Below are 20068 nucleotides of genomic sequence, written 5' to 3' on the forward strand. Positions count from 1 at the left end.
TCTAAATCTTATTTGAAGGTTTACAGTATTTAACACCCACATGATTACGAAATTGACGTAAAATAATAAGGGAATTGTATTTGTGAGGAATCGTTCAAAAGAATCGACTCGCGAACACGATTCGGACTTCACATCACTACATCAGTGTATCTGTAATAACTTCGCCACCTATAGTGGTGCTGCGTCTGCTAAACCTGTTCTTTAAAATATCTGTATAAGGTTCTCAGTTTCACATTCAGGTATTTTGTCGAAGGCGAAACTATGCCTGAATGTCTATTGTTATGAGTGGAAGGGGCTGAGTCACGTTACTTCCTGGTTTGAAGAGCCAGTGGTTGGAGGAACTGCGTGGCTGAAAAAAGAAACTGACACGTGGATCATCATCAACACTTCAGGAATCAGGAAGAAGCTGAAATTCCTCCCGCTGCGTTATAGCAGATGTGAAAGCCGAAAGTCCGCTCATTTCTGCCAGTCGCCGGAGCGCAATGGATGCGGCAGAGATGTTATAAAGAGATGCTTCCGCGAAGAAACTGGAATAGAAACATATTTTCATTGCTTTGCTTTTTTGCCTGTCACGCTCGCACAGACTGACCCGAGAGGATACCAGAGCGGATAGTCACAAACGGATATATTTGTCGTTGAATGGCAATTCTACAAAAACATGGAAAGAACTCTTGTCCAGATTTGGCCAGTATTAAGGAAAACCCCGCAGATACCGGACAGGCTGGATCACAGAAGAAGTGGGCAGAGTCGAGTCAGCACTGGACAAGGTGAGACCACCTCACCAAACTTTCCTCTAAATAATGTTTATTAAACGAATACAAATTAAGGTAATGCAAATAAATACAGTATTATGATAAAGTAAAGTATATTAATACACTATAAAACAAAGTATATCAATATTATGTATATAATTCACTTTATTCTAGGACACACAATCACGCTTTCGAGTTTTAATTTAATTTGGTAGCAAATTGTGAATGGTCAAAATGATTTTAATATTTTCACGTCAGTTTTTCAAATATATAGGCTAGTTATATCTCTATTTTTCCAGTTATTTAGTTTTGAAACATTTTATAACAAGCTTTGTGAACAGTTTCATTCAAAAAGAGAAAATCGATGGATGTATTAGTATTACATTACAAATTAAATTAATTGTATTATAGATATAATATACATACAATCTATGAATACTCGGTCACCATTTGTTCTAAACCAGAGGATTGAAATAAACTTTGTGAAACTTTGTACTATTTAGGTCATCTTTTTTTCCGAAAGGTTAATAAACTAAGTGCATCAGCATTAGTCAATGCATCTGAAGCAAATTAACCTAGATAGGTACCTGCCAGTTAGAAATGTAATTTATGTGCTTTGGCTTGTAATAACTTCTCATATGAATCTTGTTTGGTGTAAAGATTGGAGGGGGAATAAACCTTGCATCCTATGGTTGTATTTGTCTATCTGCAGGCCAGTAGCGAGGATATGGACGGTGGTGCTCTTGCTGGGGACGTGCCTGCTGTACTGTGCCCGTGTGGCCATGCCTATCTGTGCAGTGAGCATGGCAGAGCGCTTCAGCTGGTCCAAAAGAGAGACGGGCATGGTGCTGGGCAGTTTCTTCTGGGGCTACTGCTTCACTCAGGTCCTTGGAGGCTACGTCAGTGACAGGTTAGTAATGAAATATCATTTTATATATATATATATATATATATATATATATATATATATATATATATATATATATATATATATTAGTGTTGAATGAAAGACTCCCTTTCTCATCATTAATAGTAACAGCATTTATTTTCACTGAATCACAACACAATGCATAAAGGTAAACGGTGCATTCATTTCGATTCAGATATTACGTTAATATGACGTCAGTCTTTTTACAGGTGTGGCTCTATTTTGAATCCATCACAGTTGTCAGATGTCAAACATGCTTTAAATATTTGTTGGAACAGGTTTTGGGTGATAATGGCATCTAGCTTTGGTGTTTGCTTTGGTTACACTGTCAAACAGCCAGCAGTGGATGTGTGTCCTAGATTAGATGTAGTTTAGCTTTTTTGATTGTAATTTTTATTATTATTATTTCACATTCAAGTAATATTAAAGAATTTACTGCAGGTGAGTTCATAATATGATTCTCATGTGAGCTAAAATAAAGTAATTTTACAGAACTCCAAGTCTAGTGGCCACCAGAGAGCCAGAACCTGCTCTGAAATAGGACCTAAGATGATTATGTAGGCAATGCAAATTAAGCTTGCAATGAATCGCTTGTCTGCATTGGTCCCATGCTGCAGATCTAAGGACTGAAACAGCGGAACAAAGTTTTTAACGTTTGCTAGCCCTGTGGAATGTCTGGTTTACTGGAAAAATGCTCCGAAGTATATTCAAATACAATAACTCATGTTCGGATTTTATGTGGCATTCATAAATGCCTGTTTATTTGTTTTTGTTGATTTTGTTTAGGGTGGGAGGAGAGAAAGTGTTGCTGTTGTCAGCGGCAGCATGGGGAGCAATGACCGCCTTCACACCAATCTTAGCCCATTTCTGCTCCCAGCCCATCGTCTCCATGACCATCTCCCGCTTCCTCATGGGCTTGCTGCAGGGTGAGCGATTGTACACTCACAAAACCAGCTGAACGTAACTGTGCTTGCTTAACTGCTTATATGCTTTCATACTGTACTCATTGTTTACTTTCTAAGATCTAATGATACTGAATTGCAATAATAGTTTAGGCATGGAGAAAGTTACAAAACAGTATTAAGAGGTCATTTGCTGTGGAGCAGAGCATAATTGTTGTGTGGTTGGCAAAGCGTTGAAATCTAACCACTATCATGCTCTGCCTTGCAAGTTAATTACACTGTATGCCATTGTACTGCTGTTGTATTCTCTTAAAACTAGTGAAAGGGGTCTGTAAAAAGACAATGGGCTGCTATAAATATAGCATTTCTACAAAGGGTTTGACTTTGATTCCTTTTCCAGCATAGACAGCGCCACAGTTAAGGTTTTTTGTTACGGAAGTATTTAAGTTTGTTAAAAGTAATTAATGGCATCATCTTTTCTAGGCTTCTGCTACTAATCAGAATAAACTGTAAGCTTTATGTCAGAATTATGAGATGGTACAAAATGTAATATTACAATACAGTAGTATTTACACATTACAATACACAATCTACAGTAAAGGATAAAAAAGAAAGCGAATATTTGTAATGTGCGAGGATGCCCAAAATATAATTAGCCAATTTTTTACTTCTAAAAATAAATATTTATTTATTTTTAAGTAAATAAATGTTTACTTAAAAATAAATATTTAAGGAAATAAATAAATATAAAAAAAATAATTTTCAATTATTTAATGGTTACTATAAGATATTTTACTTAGTGTTTTTTGTTTGTTTTTTTTAAACAAGGTGGACTAGATTTATTATATTGACTGTTTGTGTGTTATTAGTCATAATATGAAAACCGTAATAATCCGCTAATGGCTATGCACTAAAAGAGTGTTTGCTTTCTTGCTGTTATCCTGTGGTGCTCAGGTGTTCACTACCCATCTCTGGCCAGTCTGTGCTCTCAGAAGGTTGTGGAGAGTGAGAGGGGCTTCCTCATAAGCACCGTAGGAAGCGGCTCATACCTGGGGTTAGTGTCTGATCTCTAACTGTGTCTGCTTTCTCTGTTACATTTAGAAATGTAACGGATATGTTTCAGATTGAATTTGTGTAACTGTGTGTGTGTGTAGGACTCTGGTGATAGGAGGAGTAGGCTCTCTGATGCTGGACTTGTATGGCTGGGAGAGTGTGTTCTACGTCTCTGGGCTTCTTTCTGTGTTGTGGGCGTACTGCATGTGGAAGTATTTGCTCAAAGGAGAAGGTATGTACAGAATAGCCACCTTATTTTTCCCATAAGAGCGGTCTCGGCCATTTGTAAAATTAATGTGTCTGGCTTTCGGTGTCATCCACTTCCAGCTATTTTTAGCTATACAAAACTGATCGTTTTGGTGCTTGATATTGCAAATTGGTGTCTCTTGGAAAAGTCCACAAGGACAACGCAACATATAAATAACGTAGATTGTTTTACAAGAAATCGTTCCTTGAATCTTAAAAGTTTTACCAGAAGAGGGATGATTAAAGGTTTGCGTTTTGTATGTAAAATTACATCGTTGACAGCTACCACACTTAAAATTACCAAAAGGTATAGGACTCAAGAAATGTGTTGGCTGTGGAACCGACAGATCTGCCCTAACCAGCATGTTGCGCAAATTGGGAGGTCTCTTATAGACCACCCTAGGTGGTTTATCAAAAATTGGTTGCAACTTGGGATCGCTCTCAACTATGTGCCAATATTTCTGAATAATACCATCAATGTTTTTAGCCAAAGGAGAATATTGAATAAAACAATTAACGTGCTGTTCTTGAATTTTGGGCAATGTATATAAGACAGGTGTTACTGGATGTTCAACCCACATAAAACCAAACTCAGCTTTGGTAATACAGCCATGCTCTAAGAATTGTTTCAAAGAGTCATAAACTGATGTTTTGAATAAGGATACAGGATTGTAATTCAATTTCTCATAAAAAGTAGTAACAGAAAGTTGTCTTTGTATCTCTGCCTCAAAAGCATGTCTATCCAATATAACAACGGCCCCTCCTTTATCCGCATTTTGAATAACCACAGATTTATCTTTACGAAGGGCTTCCAATTCATGTCTTTGTCCATCCGTAAGATTATGCAAAAGTTTGAACTGTCCTTGTGTTTCAATAACAATTCAACCTCATGTTCGACAAGTCTACAATATGTGTAAAGAGAAGCATTCCTATTGATGGGAGGAATAAATGTAGACTTACCCCTAAACGGGGTTTTAACTGTTTCTGTCTCACCTATATCACCCCCCAAAACACTGTTCAATGGCACCTGAGTACCAGCATCTCCATTGTAACAATTTTTTAAAAATTCTTTAAGTCTTAAATAAAAAAAATTAAATAAAAAAAGTGAATATCAACATGCACATCAAATTCTTGACAGTGGATGCAAAAGAGTGGCCTCTATACAAAGCAATTAGACAATCATCAGAAATGGACCTACTGGACAAGTTGATGACATTTACTTCATCTGTGTGTGCCTGCGTGTCAAATAGTGGCTTCTTACGGGAGCTCTTTTTGCCCCTCCTGCATTTCTTATGTGGTGTGTCTTACCATATTATTTTAATGTATTATCTTGAACAGTTTTACCGTTTACTGCACGTTGTTATTCTTCTCGTTATTTCACTATGGTCGTTAATGAACTGGAAGTCTCACACATTCACAGAAAACAGCTTACTTTCACGTTGAAGAATAAGGTGGATAGAAGCACAAACATTCATGAGCATTGGGAATCTCTTGGCACCTCATAATTTGATTTTGATTCTGAGAATCATGGTACAATTCCTAAATGATTCTCATTGCGTTTTTCATGTAGTAGATGCATATTTTTGGCAGTTTAATGTGTTTTGTGGCCATATACACATTCAAAGGTTTGAGGTCAGTAAGATGTTTTTCTTAATGTTTTTGAAAGTAGTCTCTAATGTGCACTAGGGCTGCATTTATTTGATCAAATATATAGTGTGTGTATATATATATACATACATGCATACATACATACATTTCCAAACATTCATTTTGCCATTAATTGTAATAATACAGTGAGATTTTTGTTTGCACAGTTGAATGTATCCTTACTGAATAAAAGTAATAATTTCTTTAAAACTAAATCTTACTGACCCCAATCATTTGATGGTATTGTTCTTTGTAAAAAATTCCACATCGTAGACATTCTAAAATATGCCAAATATTTTTTGCCATGAATGCCCAATCAAAATAAAGTATTCTAGAGAGTTGTGTAATAAGCTAATGTCACAATTTATGTTTCAATTACACTGTGTAAGCCATTTATTATAGTTGGGCTGTAATGTGGGTAAATGCATTTAAAAAAAAAAAAAAAAAAAAAAAAATATATATATATATATATATATATATATATATATATATATATATATATATATATATATATATATATATATATATATATATTTGTGTTAATTAACAAGTATTTGAGGTGCAGTAGATGTGTATTTATGCATTCCGTGCAGAACAGAGACTGTAGCTGTGCTCTTATTCCTTCCTTAACTGGTGTTCAACTGTTTGTTCAAAAACTGATTGCGCTTGTGTTTGTCAGGTCCCATCATCACACTGGAGTCTCTGGGCAGCGCTGGGACCCAGTCCAAACTGTCCAAGAGGAACTGGCTGCGTCTCTTCAGACAGCCAGCTGTGTGGTGAGATTAGCACCTGAATACTGAGAGGGTGTGTGTGTGTGTGTGTGTGTGTGTGTGTGTGTGTGCGCGTAAGAGAGAGAGCATGGATGCTGAACAAAGGGTCTTTACTGAGCTCCCATAAAGGCCTGATTCACATCCGTTCCATGTCTGTCTATATATAGAGCACTCAGAAACAGTAACACAGTACTCTGTCCCATCAGCTAAACATGGCTGAATGTTTCTGACTGCACACATGACATGGATGTTTTTTGTAACATTTTAGTTTAACAATTACATTAACATATAAGGAAAAGTAGATAATAATTATAAAGTGATTTAAAAGTGCTGCTTCTGCTTGAGTGTGCTTGACAGGAAGCGCTCTAGCAGTAACTGTTGTTACTAATGTCATTGTTGAAGCAGAAGAGTGCTGCAGTGATGATGTATTTTTGTAGAACAGCCCAGAAATTTGCATCACTCTGATTCCCTTGACAAAAACCCAATAAGATTTTTCCATTGCCTTTTGGATTATTGCAAACAATAAGCTCTGTGACCAACAAATGTTTTTGATTCTTATACAGTTTGTTCATCATGATAATATAAATGAACACAACTGATGAATTCTGAAGCCTAAAAACAGTCACCAGAAATAAAAAGCTAAATGTCAGCAAACTATACTAAGGTCACATGACTTCAATGCTACCATCACTAAGGTTCTGACATCGCTTTCAGTCGTTATGTAAAAAGCATTTCCCTGAAAGTTTGAGTTACAGTAATTAGCAAGTGTGCAAGTATAAACACAAGACCGCCGCCTAATGAATAGAATTTTGTTTGGTTTGAAGACGTTTAAAGTCCCAGACAACCTCTGTAATCCCATTTAGCCACTTGTTTCAAGATGAGTAAAAAGAAAAGTCAAAAGCAGGTAGTGCTGATGTATTTTATGTTGTAGAATGAAACATGAAAATGACCACAGACCTTATTTCAGGCATTTAACCAAAAACTTATTGACTTGAGGATTGACTTTAGCACCCTGAAGTGCTAAAATACTAACTTGTTTCCAGGTTTTGGCCCACGAAAACATGTAATCCTGGCAACACTCTATTGCTACAATAATAACATTAGTAACAACAGTTACTACTAGAGCACTCTCTCAGTACACCCAAGCGTAATCAACATGGTAAAGTCATATGTGACCCTGGATCACAAAACCAGTCTTAAGTCGCTGGGGTATATTTGTAGCAATAGCCAAAAATACATTGTATGGGTCAAAATTATCCAGTTTTCTTTCATGCCAAAAATCATTAGGACATTAAGTAAAGATCATGTTCCATGAAGATATTTTGTAAATTTCCTACTGTAAATATATCAAAACATCATTTCTGATTGGTAATATGCATTGCTAAGAACTTAATTTGGACAACTTTAAAGGCGATTTTCAGATTCCAGATTTTCAAATAGTTGTATCTCAGCCAAATATTGTCTGATCCTAACAAACTATACATCAATGGAAAGCTTATTTATCAACTTTCATATGTATAAATCTCAATTTTGAAAATTTGACACTTAAGACTGGTTTTGTGGTCCAGGGTCACACGTTTTCTTGCATTCTTAAATTACCCACATTCATTTTTTAAATAAAAAGTAATTATTTTTATATTAATTATATAATATAAATCCTGTACATTGACACTGGTGTGGATCCAGCATCATGCAAATAGTGCAAGCATTTTTGTTTACTGATGCTATTGTAGAAATGTACTATTTAGTCTTGATTGATTGATTCAACAAGCAAAAGTCTGTAGATATGGGGGTTACCCATTCTCATTTTCCACAAATTTTAGTATTTGGTCGGGTGATCGCACTATGGCGGCACCCATATGAGATTACCTTATCTCCATTAAAGAGATGTAAAACCACTTTTATTAGCCTACTAATATTACTAGAGTCTTCTTCTACATAATTATAAGAATAGGTCTAAACTACAATATATTTATAAAAAAAAGAGGGAAATGAATGAGGAGAGAATGACCGAATGCACCTGTGGTGTCTTTTGTCTGACAGGCTGTGTTGGTGACTTTGATTTCTAATGCATTCTAAACGCTCTTGTCTGAATTTCAGCGCCGTTATTATTACACACTTGTGCACCGCTAGCACCTTCTTCACACTGCTGTCATGGCTGCCAACGTTTTTCAAGGACACCTTCCCTGATGCCAAGGTAAACTGAACTACGCTCTTTCAAAAAGCGTGTGAGAACACAATCTGTGTCAAAGCAAAAGAATATCAGTCTGCATACTGAGATTTCTCTCCTTCTATGTGAGAAAAACAGTCTCCAGTAATTCTTTCTAAGAAAGAGGGAGAACTGGTCATGTTAGTATGATGCTGTTGTGGTTGAACTCCAGCAGGGGACATCACCATCACCATCACCATCACCATCACCATCACATCACATCACATCACATCACATCACATCACATCACATCACATCACATCACATCACATCACATCACATCACATCACATCACATCACATCACATCACATCACATCACATCACATCACATCACATCACATCACATCACATCACATCACATCACCGTGTTTGATTCTTATTCGCAAAAGTGTATATCACATGCTTTTGCCTCATCTATTGTTCATTACCTGTTCCTGTGTGTGTGTTTGATTGTCTGCATGTGTGTTTCCTCAGGGTTGGGTGTTTAACGTGATCCCATGGTTTGTGGCCATCCCTTCTTCCCTGTTTAGTGGCTGCCTTTCAGACCATCTAATCAGTCAGGGTACGAAACCACACATACTACACAAATACACTCGCCATTTCTTGTTCAAAGATATGAGTTCCTCATGTTCATGTCTTTTTGGTAGAGAATAGAAAGGCAATGAAATATTCTCTGTTCCTTAGTGTCTACGGCCACACTCTGTAATCATTGTTCTGTCGTGACTTTGCTCTTTGCCACCAATGTTACAAGTCTGTTTGAGTTTTAAAAAAAAAAAAAAAAAAAAAAAAAAAAAAAAAAAACAAGTCTGTTTGAGTTTAACGGTGTTGTAAATGTCAAGTCTACATGATTGTAATTGACTTATAAAACAGTTAAATGTTCCTCAGCTGGCACACTAATGCTCTTGCTCCTTTTTTTGTTTTTTAAAGGTTTTGATACTGCGTCAGTGAGAAAACTCATGCAGGTATGTTTGAAATATACTCTCTCTTTTGCTCACCAAGGCTGCATTAATTTGATCAAAAATAGTTTTCTACTTGAATATATTTTAAAATGTAATTTATTCCTGTGATCAAAGCAGAATTTTCAGCATCATTACTCCAGTCTTCAGTGTCACATGATCCTTCAGAAATCATTCTAATATGCTGCTTTGCTGCTCAGGAAACATTTCTTATTATAAATGTTGAAAATGTTCTTTGATTGATAGAAAGTTGAAAACAGCAGCATATATTTAAACAATTTTGTAACAATAAATGTGTTTACTGTCACTTTTGATCTATTTAATGCATCCTTGCTGAATAAAACTAATAATTTATTTCAAAAACTGTGTATATCATATGTATTATTGTGTTTTTCAGTTCTTCTCTATGGGCGTCTCCAGTGTGTTTACTCTGTTCCTCTGTGGGACCACTACCTTCCCCACAGCTGTGGCTTTCGTGTCTGCTACTATGGGCCTCACCACATTCAGCCACAGGTAATGTCACTCACTGCTTACACATGCATTGAAAAAACAACACCAAACAGTCAAGCGTGGTGCTAGCGACCGCAAGGTCAAGGCTTGATTTTCAGGTCATGCAAGCTCTGATAAGATTTATATAAAAGTGTCTGCCGAATGTATGAATGTAAATGTGAAAATGTAATTGTGTCTGTCTAGTGGGGTTTCAGTGAATGTTCAGGATCTCGCTCCATCCTGTGCGGGGGCTCTGTTTGGTATGTAGCGTTCTCTCTACTTTAACCCAAACTGTGATTTACATATTTAAGGCTAACTGTATTAGCTTTCACACCAGTGGACAATACCTTAACGTTTATTAGAAGTGCATGCATCAGAAGAAATGTTTTTTTTTTTGATTATTGGCTGTCAATGGCTGAAAAATAAAGTTTTTTTTTTTTTTTTTTTTTTTCCAGGAGTAATGAATACCTGTGGAGCATTTACTGGTAAGATAAGTATAAAACATTGCTATTTTATAAATGCAAATTTGATATTAATCATTTCAAATGAAATAAGCACTCAATCTCAGTTTTTAAGAGGGTTGTTAGTGTGCTGTATGTGTTAATGCTGTTGTGTATGTGTTTGTTAGGGGTCATCATGGTGTATTTCTCTGGGTATCTGATCGAGGCCACTGGTTCCTGGGCGTCAGTTTTTGGGCTCATCACTGTAGTGAACCTGCTGGGTTTAGGAACATTTCTAAGCTTCGCTGAAGCTCGCAGAGTGGACATAGATCTAGCGAAGGGCCGTTACCACAACATCCACATCTGAGAGCACAGAGGGCAAGAGCAGGCTCTGACAGAAACCTTTCTGAAGAGGGACGTCCTCAACAGTCACTGGTTTCTTCATTACGGTTCTTCAGAGACTGTTTATTATCTGTTTGGCTTTTCTTTGGCTGAATAGAATCTAGGAGAAGCTGTAGGAGATCTGTTATAGATCACTAGTAGCCACAGTATGAAGTGTGTTACTGAATATTTTGCGTTCATTCATTCCTATTTTACCCTGTAGCAGTTGTTGGTTTATGGTAGCAGTTGCTTTAATATCATCATTACTGCAACCAAAGCAGTTCAAAAACCTGCAATACACCGTCCAATTAATCAGATGAAGACCAAAAGCTAGAGTTTGAGAGTCTGAGTACTGACAGTGTTTATTAAATTATCAATACCATTTGACATTTTTAAAATGCCTCATCTCAGCTGTTTATCACAGTTTGTTACTGCAGAATTGGAGTTTGTCCCAGTTTGAAGAGCGTTACTGTCATTAGATGAAACATGTGCTAGCTCATCTTGTCATTGGCTGATCCTTTAAAGCATTTTCTTTGTCTAGAATAGTTTCTGATCTTTAAAGGATGCTTTTGTTTCAAACTGCTAGTTTGCTTTTGTCTATGATTGATTTAATCATTAGAGACCTCTGGGTGGGTCATTTGCTTGGACCAAGATGTTGCACAATGAAATGAATGTATTCTGGTGATAAGCTTTATTATGTAGTGGCAAGACCCTGAACATTATATCTAACTTGGAATTATTTGACCAAAAATGTTTCAATTCAATTCATACAACTTGAGTATTTATCCTATAAGTATATAAATGTACCATAAATCAAAAACTAAAGCATATTTCTGGTCACAAAAGTCATAAATTGTGCTGTAAATCTCCTCCTACTCAGCTGGAGTAAAATAAAATGTTACTTTTTTTTTGTTACTTTAAAGAAACTGAAGGAAGAGCAAGGCCTATGAAGGCTTAGCTGCACTTTAAAGGTTCTTATTTCAGTGTGCATTAAAACAGGCAACACATTTCTGCTGTTATTGCAGGCCTATTGCTAGGGAAGATCGTGGCAGATTTGCAAAGAAGAAGACTTGAATTATTATATAACACTTTTCTCTGCATGGAACTCAAAGAAATTTAGTTTTTTTTCCCAGTACATCAGTACGTAAAATCAGAAATATGCTCACAAAGGTTATTTGTGATTAAAATGTTATTTTATACATAGATTAGATATCACTGTGTGTAATATATACAGTAGACAATATTTCAGAATACTTTTATATTTATTGATTTATATCTGGTTTAGAGATTAGATTCAAAATGCTTATATGATCTATGCTTTCTTTATTAATATTGTATGTTTTTTTTTTTTTTTTTTTTTTTCCTGGATTCTGATCTGCCGTGTGTTCTTGTTTTGACTGATGCAGCTTTCTAGAAATGCCATCTCGCATAAATATTGTTCCGTTCCATTTAATGCGGTTTAATTTGATCTTTAAAGTGTTATTGGTTTACAATAGACTGTTTTGCGTTATTGGATTATGATTGTAGGGTTTGTTCCATCATCACAGCTGACAATAACTTGCATTAGTGTAGCGATGAAGACTTTTTGCATATTTATTACGCTTGCATCATTCCTTTATAATTATTTCACTCAAGACTTGTAAACACAATAGATGATCTGTGAATTAATGAAGTGACATACCATCCTGAGAAGAGGATGAAAGGAAAGATAAGTTTCACAAAAAAATGAATCAATACATATTGTGATCTTGTTTTCAAGACAAATGTCACATTAAAAAGAAATGTAAACAATGTAAATGCAGTATTCTGTATTTGTAAGCATATTTTGCTGAAATATAAAAGTATATTTTAATCAAGCGGAAAATGTTTTGTGTTTTAATTTACGCCTCCAATCTAAATAATGTATTCTGTGTATTTTGCTGAAACATAAAAGTAGGTTTTTAAGGGAAATGTTTAAGTTTGAGTGATACAAGAAGCTGCATTGAAAGCCACACCACTAGGGGGCAGCAGAGTCCAGAAAATAGTGTGGTGTAGTAGGCCTATCTCACTTAAAGGTGTACAGTCAGCTAACTGTGTCTGGCACAGACACGGAAATACTGAAAAGAGGCTTTTATGCACGTAATTGAAAGTGCGAGGGCGGGCATATGTGTGTGTTTAACCGAAGTGTCATGGCTAGCACCTCCCGACTGTTTGTAGCATCATTACACCTCAGTTTCCAGTCTGGAAACTTCACCAGCTGCATCCAAACATCAACTTCCACACAGCCTCTTTAGTATACTTCAGTTATGATCATCTACATATATTAACAGACACTTTCACGGAGCTCATTATTCCAAGCAGCCGAAATATAGCCCTGCAAGTAGCCTGTATTGGAAAGCCTAGTGCGCTAATAAATCTTGTAGAGCCATATTGTGGCAACTAGTCGTTCATACTGTTGTCGTAATTCCAGTGCTATATCAGCATGGATGGACATGCAGGTCTTCCTCTGCTTCTGTCGCTAGATGTATGGGATGGCACCATATGGCAGGTCGCTGCGTGCCATGCTGGTGAGTTGGCAATATGTGCGTGTGCCAGGCATCCGTCACCCCTCTCACGGGACTCTCTCAGGTTACCATAGAGACAGATGGCGATGTTGCTTACTGTGGCGGTGGGAAGGGGGGTGAGATCAGGGGCCTGGGGCAAAGTGGGCGACACTGTGTCACACCTGAAGATGAGATGTGCTCCATGCAGCTCCAGGAAGGTTCTGTAGGTATAAGAGAACAGATATTTAGATTTCATTATGTTTGGTAATGGTTCATCTCATATATCTTAAAGTTCTCAGCACAAAATACTGTATTTGTGGAATGTGCCATCCAGTAATTCAGGTCACCGAATGTTTAGTAACGAAAAGCACATTTAGTTACTGTCGCACCTGTAGTCATTGGGAATTTCCTCACTTTGATGCACATATTTGTGTAAAAGTCTGTGCTACAGAGAATAATATCCCCAGGCTCTCAGAGTCTGATCCGGTTAATGTCCAGATCATTTGAGTGATGGGTGACAACATCCAGATCTCTGCTGATGTGTGGATGCATGTTTGTTTGTGTGTGCGTATGTGCAGACAATAGTTCACAGTGTTGCATTCTCCTACCATTTTACAGATGAAGTTTTATTGTTTATCCTTACGTGTGACAAAAATAAAGAAAAATCAAGGTAAATCTATGGAAGCCTATTTCAGCCAAATAATAAGAAAAAAAAAATCATGCTTGAGTAAATCATAATTATGAGACTGAAAGTCATGATACTGACATAAAAAGTTGGAAGTATGAGATACTAACTTAAAAATTAAAAAAATATGACATACTAAGAGATTAAAAACAGTCGAAAATGAGATCAAACATTATATTTAATACAAACAGTAAAAATTCTGACAAAAATCTACTGACAAAAGGTTGAAATTATGACATAAAATGTAATCTCATTAAAAAATGATCTAAAGGCAACTATTTATTTAAAAAACATTTGACTTGTAGTGTACAGTATCTGACTTTTTAATGTTTATGACTTAATATTATACATGCCCCCCCCCCCACACACACATACATATTGCAAAACAAAACATTTAACCATTTTATACTAACAATGTAATTTCCATTGTCATTTCCACCCTAGAATGCTTTAAAACGCCATACATTATTTGAGATGTGTTGGAAAAGATATAGTGTGATAGAAATTATCATTATGTTCAAGACTGAATAAATAAAGGAATCCTCCAGTGTTTTGTATATACAGTTGAAGTGGGGAGAAATAAGGCTGTATGGGTTTTATTTCACATGTGTACACGTGTTTATTAACACATCATCAGCTTTCAATCCACATGCCACAACAGTCCACTATAGTAACTAAATACTGTATGAATAAATAACCCTTGAGAGAGATTATGATGATGTTTAACATAGACATTTAACAGTAATTTAAAATCTATTGTCAATCTAATCCTAAAAACAAATGATTCTAAGATGAAATCTTAATTTGTCCTATTACTAATCTTATAATTAGTTTGATTTATTGAATTTAAACAACATTAAACCTGAGGTAGGGCACTGTATGTTTTCAGGATATTATTGAATTTAACACAGCTGGTTGTGACATGCCATAATATCACAGCTTTTACATATCTTAAGGATCGTGGCAAAGCCCTTAATTAACTCACGCGGGAAGTGACAGAGGAACAGCCCCCTGCGCGCATTATTGGTTTTCGTCGCAATGGAGGAGTAAAGAGTCTGTCAGAGGAGTGGGAGATGGGCCTGAGTGAAATAGCGCCGTTAATTACTAATTAACTTCAAGCTAATGACAATGTCACTGTGTCGTCGTCTCAACGAATGTCCTCTCCTTATATACCTCCTCCCAACTCAGACCTGATCTGCATGCTAATTAGTCTAACACATGCACTATTTAGTCTCCATAATAACAATGACTTATATTACAGATGTCAAATCCATAAGAATAGGCTACATCTTATTGCACTTTACATTTTTTGGGAACACAATTCCAGGCCCAGAACACCAATAGAGACTATAGGCTACTTTAATAATTTACTAAAGTATTTAGAGAACAAATTAATATTTTCAGAGGCTGCTGAGCACAAAAAAAAGAAAAAGACTAGGAAATATAGTCACAAAATAAATAAATCAAAACAAAGATATTCTTTGACCGGAAGAACGCTCCAAGCCTCTCTGTCTTTCTCTTCTGTTAAAGGCTGAGCCCTGTGGCTATAAACTCTCCCTCCACTAACTAAATTACCACTCACTTTGTTTTGCGCTCCCTGTGGAGTGACTCTAGTGTTGCTGATCGCCAATCATTTCCTCCCGCTCACATCTCACACAAACACGCGCGTGTCCAGATATGTTGATTTCTGTCAATTATCTCAGTCAGCTGTTGGCCTCCTGGTAAGCATATGGCCGGCGTTACACACACTGTCCTACAGCTCGGCACAGAGAGGAACACTATTTTAATGGAGCCCTCCGGGACAGGACCCCACACCTGCACTCACGCCATGATAAGGAAGTGTCAGTGAAACACCCATATAAAATATCAAGAGGTGTTGCTAGAACTCAAAACATTCTCATCCTGTCCAAGATATTAATTAATGTTGTAGATCAGTGATCCTCAAATCTGGCTCGCGAGATCCACTTTCCTGCAGAGTTTAGCTCCAACCCTGATCAAACTCACCTACCTGGGATTTTCTAATGATCCTGAAGACACTGATTAGCATGCTCAGGTGTGTTTGATTAGGGTTAGAGCTAAACTCTGCCAGAAGAGAAGACAGAAGACAAAAATGAGGGTAAACATCAATTTAATGCAATGTCCAATTTGCTTCTTTTTTTGTTTGACAGGTAATATAATTTATTATTGTGTAGATCGCTATTAAAACAATTTCAATGCAGTTTACATAACATATTGTATCTGTAAGTACACCAATGCTAGAATGCCCCTTAAAATATGGTGCAAAAACCATAAAGTAGTATAAAAGTGGTCCATACAGCTATATATAAGTCATAGCTTTAACGGTTCACCCAAAAATGAATATTTACTGAAATATACTCACCCTCAGGCCATTCAAAATGTAGATGAGTTTGTTTTGACAGTTTTGGAGAAATTGTGCATTATTTCACTTGCTCAACAATGGATCCTCTGCAGTGAATGGGTGCCGTCAGAATGAGAGTCCAGACAGCTGATAAAAACATTACAATAATCCACAAGTAATCCACACAACTCCAGTCCATCAGCTAATGTCCTGTGTAAAGCTGTTTGTAATAAAGAAATTCATCATTATCCATCTTTAAGGCTTTTTAAATTTAAACGGCTGCTTCCGAACAAAATACCATAATCCATAATAACACTTACTCCAGTGAAAACGTCAAAGGCATATGTGCTGAACTGTTTCTGTTCATAAATGGTGCTTGATCTGTGCATATTTCTCTCCTGACTCAGATGAGATGACATATTGCGGATGAAGGACTCATATTTTAGATGGAAGCAACAGTTTTAAGTTCAAAATGTGCTTTCATGATGAATTAGATTTTTACAAACACAGCTTTTTGCTTCATAAGACATTAATTGATGAACTGGAATTGTGGATTATTATGAACAAATGTGATTCAAGTGATTTGTTGAAAAGATTCAACCCAAAACAAATGATTTGTTTACAAATTTGGCATACCTTCTCTCATGAACTGTTAACTGTTAAAATATCACAATATTCACATATATTTCAGCCTGTTTCTCATAGACAAGCTATTATATGACTTCACAAGACTTGAAGGTTCATACAGTATAGTTCACAAGTCATGCAGGCCAGCATTTATGAAGCTTAAACACTCTAGTCCTCATGAAAAAAAGCTAACAAAATCTTCAAAACATTATCTTTTGTCTTCCCCAGAAGAAAATGAGTCATTCGGGTTTGGAACATAATAAGGGGGAGTGAATGAAGACAGAATTTCATTCTCAGTTGAACTGTGCCTTTAAAGTTTTTTTTTTTTTTTTTATCAGGGTGATGTTGTTGAAGACAGCTGCTGTTATTTGGGACTGTCTGTATTCCTTACCTTTGACTGTGCTAATATCATTGATAGAAATGGAGAGAAAGAACACAAAAAATATGCTCCTGACAGTTAGTTCTCTAGTCTACTTTTTAAACCAACACACACACACACAAACTGTATCAAATGCCAAATGTATGTTTACAGAACAATATGATGCATTGCTTTGGCAGGGAGTCGTCGTATGCTGCCCTCTTCAGAAAATAACTCTCTCCCTCTTTCCTTCCAGACAGAAGGTCTCAAATGATCACACGCAACAATGTGTTTAATACTCACTCAATTCTCGCTGTGCTCATCGATGAGGCTGTTTTATAACTGCAGGAATGAAAGTGCTGTATGCTCTTAAGACCTGAACAAGAAGACGTCTTCCTAACAAAAGACCTTTATTAGCTCAGAGCTTTGGTGGACCGCTTCAATTCTCTGACATCCTCTCCTTTGTTGATTATCAGCTCATCACACAAGGAAATTTCATTCTCTTGTTTCAAACTAAGCAGTCTCTGTAAGTCATTAGCTCGAAATGTGTCAGTGCTTATCACTGAAGCTTTGCATCACTAAAACAACTGAGCTTCTTTTAGTTAACAGGATGGGCTCAGACAAAAATGAAACTTGTCATCATTTCTTCACACTCATGCCTCAAGCTAATTTTCTTTCTGTTTTCACAACAATGCCATAGAAGAACCATTTTGGGTTCCTTAAAGAACGTTTCAGCAAGTTCTAAAAACAACCATTTTCCAGTATAAAGACTCTTTTGTGCAATGGAAGGTTCCATGAATGTTAAAGGTTCTTCGTGGAACCATCAACTCCAACACGAAAATTCTATTTTGAACTGCGAGGTCAATTAATATGAAATAAACAGTGTGTCTGAATTTAAATACTGATGCATGTTCATTTAGATGACTTTTCATTTTGTTCAACAGAAGAAATATGGGACAACATGACGGTGAATAATGACATGTTCATTTTGTTATTGTTAAAGGGATAGTTCACCCAATAATAAAAAATGTCGTGGGACTCTCATGAATGGTTGTGGAGACTGCTCTGGAAGAGAAGAAATCATTGAATCAAGTTGTTATTTTTGTTTTCTTTGCATGCAAAAAGTATTCTCGTAGCTTCATAAAATTAAAGTTGAACCACCGATGTCACATGGACTATTTTAATGATGTCCTTACTACCTTTTTGTCCCTTGAACATGGTAGTACCCTTGCTGTCTATGCAAGGTCAGAAAGCTCTCAGATTTCATCAAAAATATCTGAATTTGTGTTCCAAAGATGAACGAAGGTCTTACAGGTTTGGAACGACATGTGGGTAAGCAATTAATTTTCATTTTTATCCCTTTAAACAGTGTTGTGGTAACGTTGTTCAGATACCAATTTGTTTTGCATTCAAAACAGCATTTTTACACCTTACATCTTGTGCCCCACAAACACAAGTGCACAGCGCTCTCTCTCTCTCTGTGCTTCTGTCCATGCCCTGTGTCTGTTCCCCACCTCCACCAGCTCTCTGTCTTTCACTAAAGTTTGGCTGTCAATCAGATCTACCCTCCGGCTATGTGCACTGATTAAAAACCCCCAGAGATAAGGAGACCTAAATTAGATTTCAATAAGGCCATTGAATATTCATAACAGGAAAACATCTAAAGGTAAATTATTTTTGATCTCGGCTTACAAATACCACTTGTGTGCATTCCCAGGTCCTTTCACTCAGGGTCCAAGTGTCGCTGTGCTGAGGCGAGCCGGTCCGGCCGCGGCAGCGGTTCAGCACACGTTCCTTCGTGGGATGCGGATGAATACTGATGACAGCCTCCATAAAAGAGGCCGGGCATTAATTATGTTTATACTAAAGGGACTCAATAGAAAGGGCACCCACACTAAGCATTCATTAATTAGTACAGCGGGAGAAGTTGACTGGGTGAAAAAGATGGAAAAGAAAATGACTCACACACATACAGAGGACTCCATTAAAGAAGCGAGATACTATTATTGGAGAAGTTTAGAGGGTGAGCTCCAGCCGGACCATAAACCATTCTCCAGACAGCTTATTTATGTCGTTTTCTACAACTTCTGGTTTTACGACTTTAATGAAAATGCCAGCAGAGTGTGTGGTGTGAGTAGCTAATACCCATGTTTCTAATGATGTTGTAGCCATAAACCCAAAGACTAATTAGAGTTCTTTATTTGTAATATATGCTCTTGTGTCGCAATGTTTTTAATTAATTTACATTTAATCAATGTCTTTCTGTAGGTGAAACTAGGGTCAAGGACTTCAGATTTGTGTTTTGTTGTTCATTTGACTGTGACTCACATAGAAATACTAGGTGTGGGCGATATACCGGTAGACACGATGAAACTGGAGGAAATTTGTCAACCGGTAGAAATTTTGGACTATTGTCTCCATCACGGTTACATGCTCACACGATGCTACTGTGCTACGTGGTCAGGAAAACTTAGCGTTTGCATGCATTTTTGAGCATTGCGGTTTAAAAACAAGATTTTAAGCTGTTAAAATGCAATCAGCAGCAAAAGAGAACTAATTTCTGAGCACTATCTGAGAGTCGCACACAGTTTTTGCCACTTTATAGGACTTAAATGGTTGCACACACTTGTATGTGCCAAAATGCCCATCTTTAAGTATCCTGGTAAACAGTAATTTAGGTCTTAAGTGAAAGCAAACAGCTGAAAAAGACAACAGTATATTGGATCTGGGCAGCTCTTAAAGT

General features: G+C 36.7%; 1 protein-coding gene across 1 annotated transcript; it reads left to right on the forward strand.

Moving 5' to 3' along the window:
- The first annotated feature begins 109 nt into the window (after positions 1-109).
- Positions 110-12634, forward strand: LOC306859631 (voltage-gated purine nucleotide uniporter SLC17A9-like). The gene is made up of 13 exons (XM_079400749.1): positions 110-767; positions 1465-1662; positions 2467-2606; positions 3537-3636; positions 3737-3867; positions 6208-6304; positions 8399-8495; positions 8983-9070; positions 9436-9470; positions 9862-9977; positions 10158-10213; positions 10409-10438; positions 10582-12634. The coding sequence occupies exons 1-13, from the start codon at positions 640-642 to the stop codon at positions 10758-10760; spliced, it is 1395 nt and encodes a 464-aa protein (XP_079256875.1). The 5' UTR covers positions 110-639; the 3' UTR covers positions 10761-12634.
- The last annotated feature ends 7434 nt before the right edge of the window (positions 12635-20068 follow it).

Source organism: Barbus barbus, assembly GCF_936440315.1.
Source record: "Barbus barbus genome assembly, chromosome: 40".
In the NCBI taxonomy this organism is placed as follows: Eukaryota; Metazoa; Chordata; class Actinopteri; order Cypriniformes; family Cyprinidae; genus Barbus; species Barbus barbus.

What these genes read in the sequence shown, in the direction of transcription:
- LOC306859631 (XM_079400749.1), top strand. Translation starts at nt 640, where the DNA reads ATGGCAATTCTACAAAAACATGGAAAGAACTCTTGTCCAGATTTGGCC. An exon ending in TCGAGTCAGCACTGGACAAG is followed by an intron (nt 768 to 1,464) that starts GTGAGACCACCT and finishes GTCTATCTGCAG; the next exon opens with GCCAGTAGCGAGGATATGGA. An exon ending in AGACCATCTAATCAGTCAGG is followed by an intron (nt 9,071 to 9,435) that starts GTACGAAACCAC and finishes TGTTTTTTAAAG; the next exon opens with GTTTTGATACTGCGTCAGTG.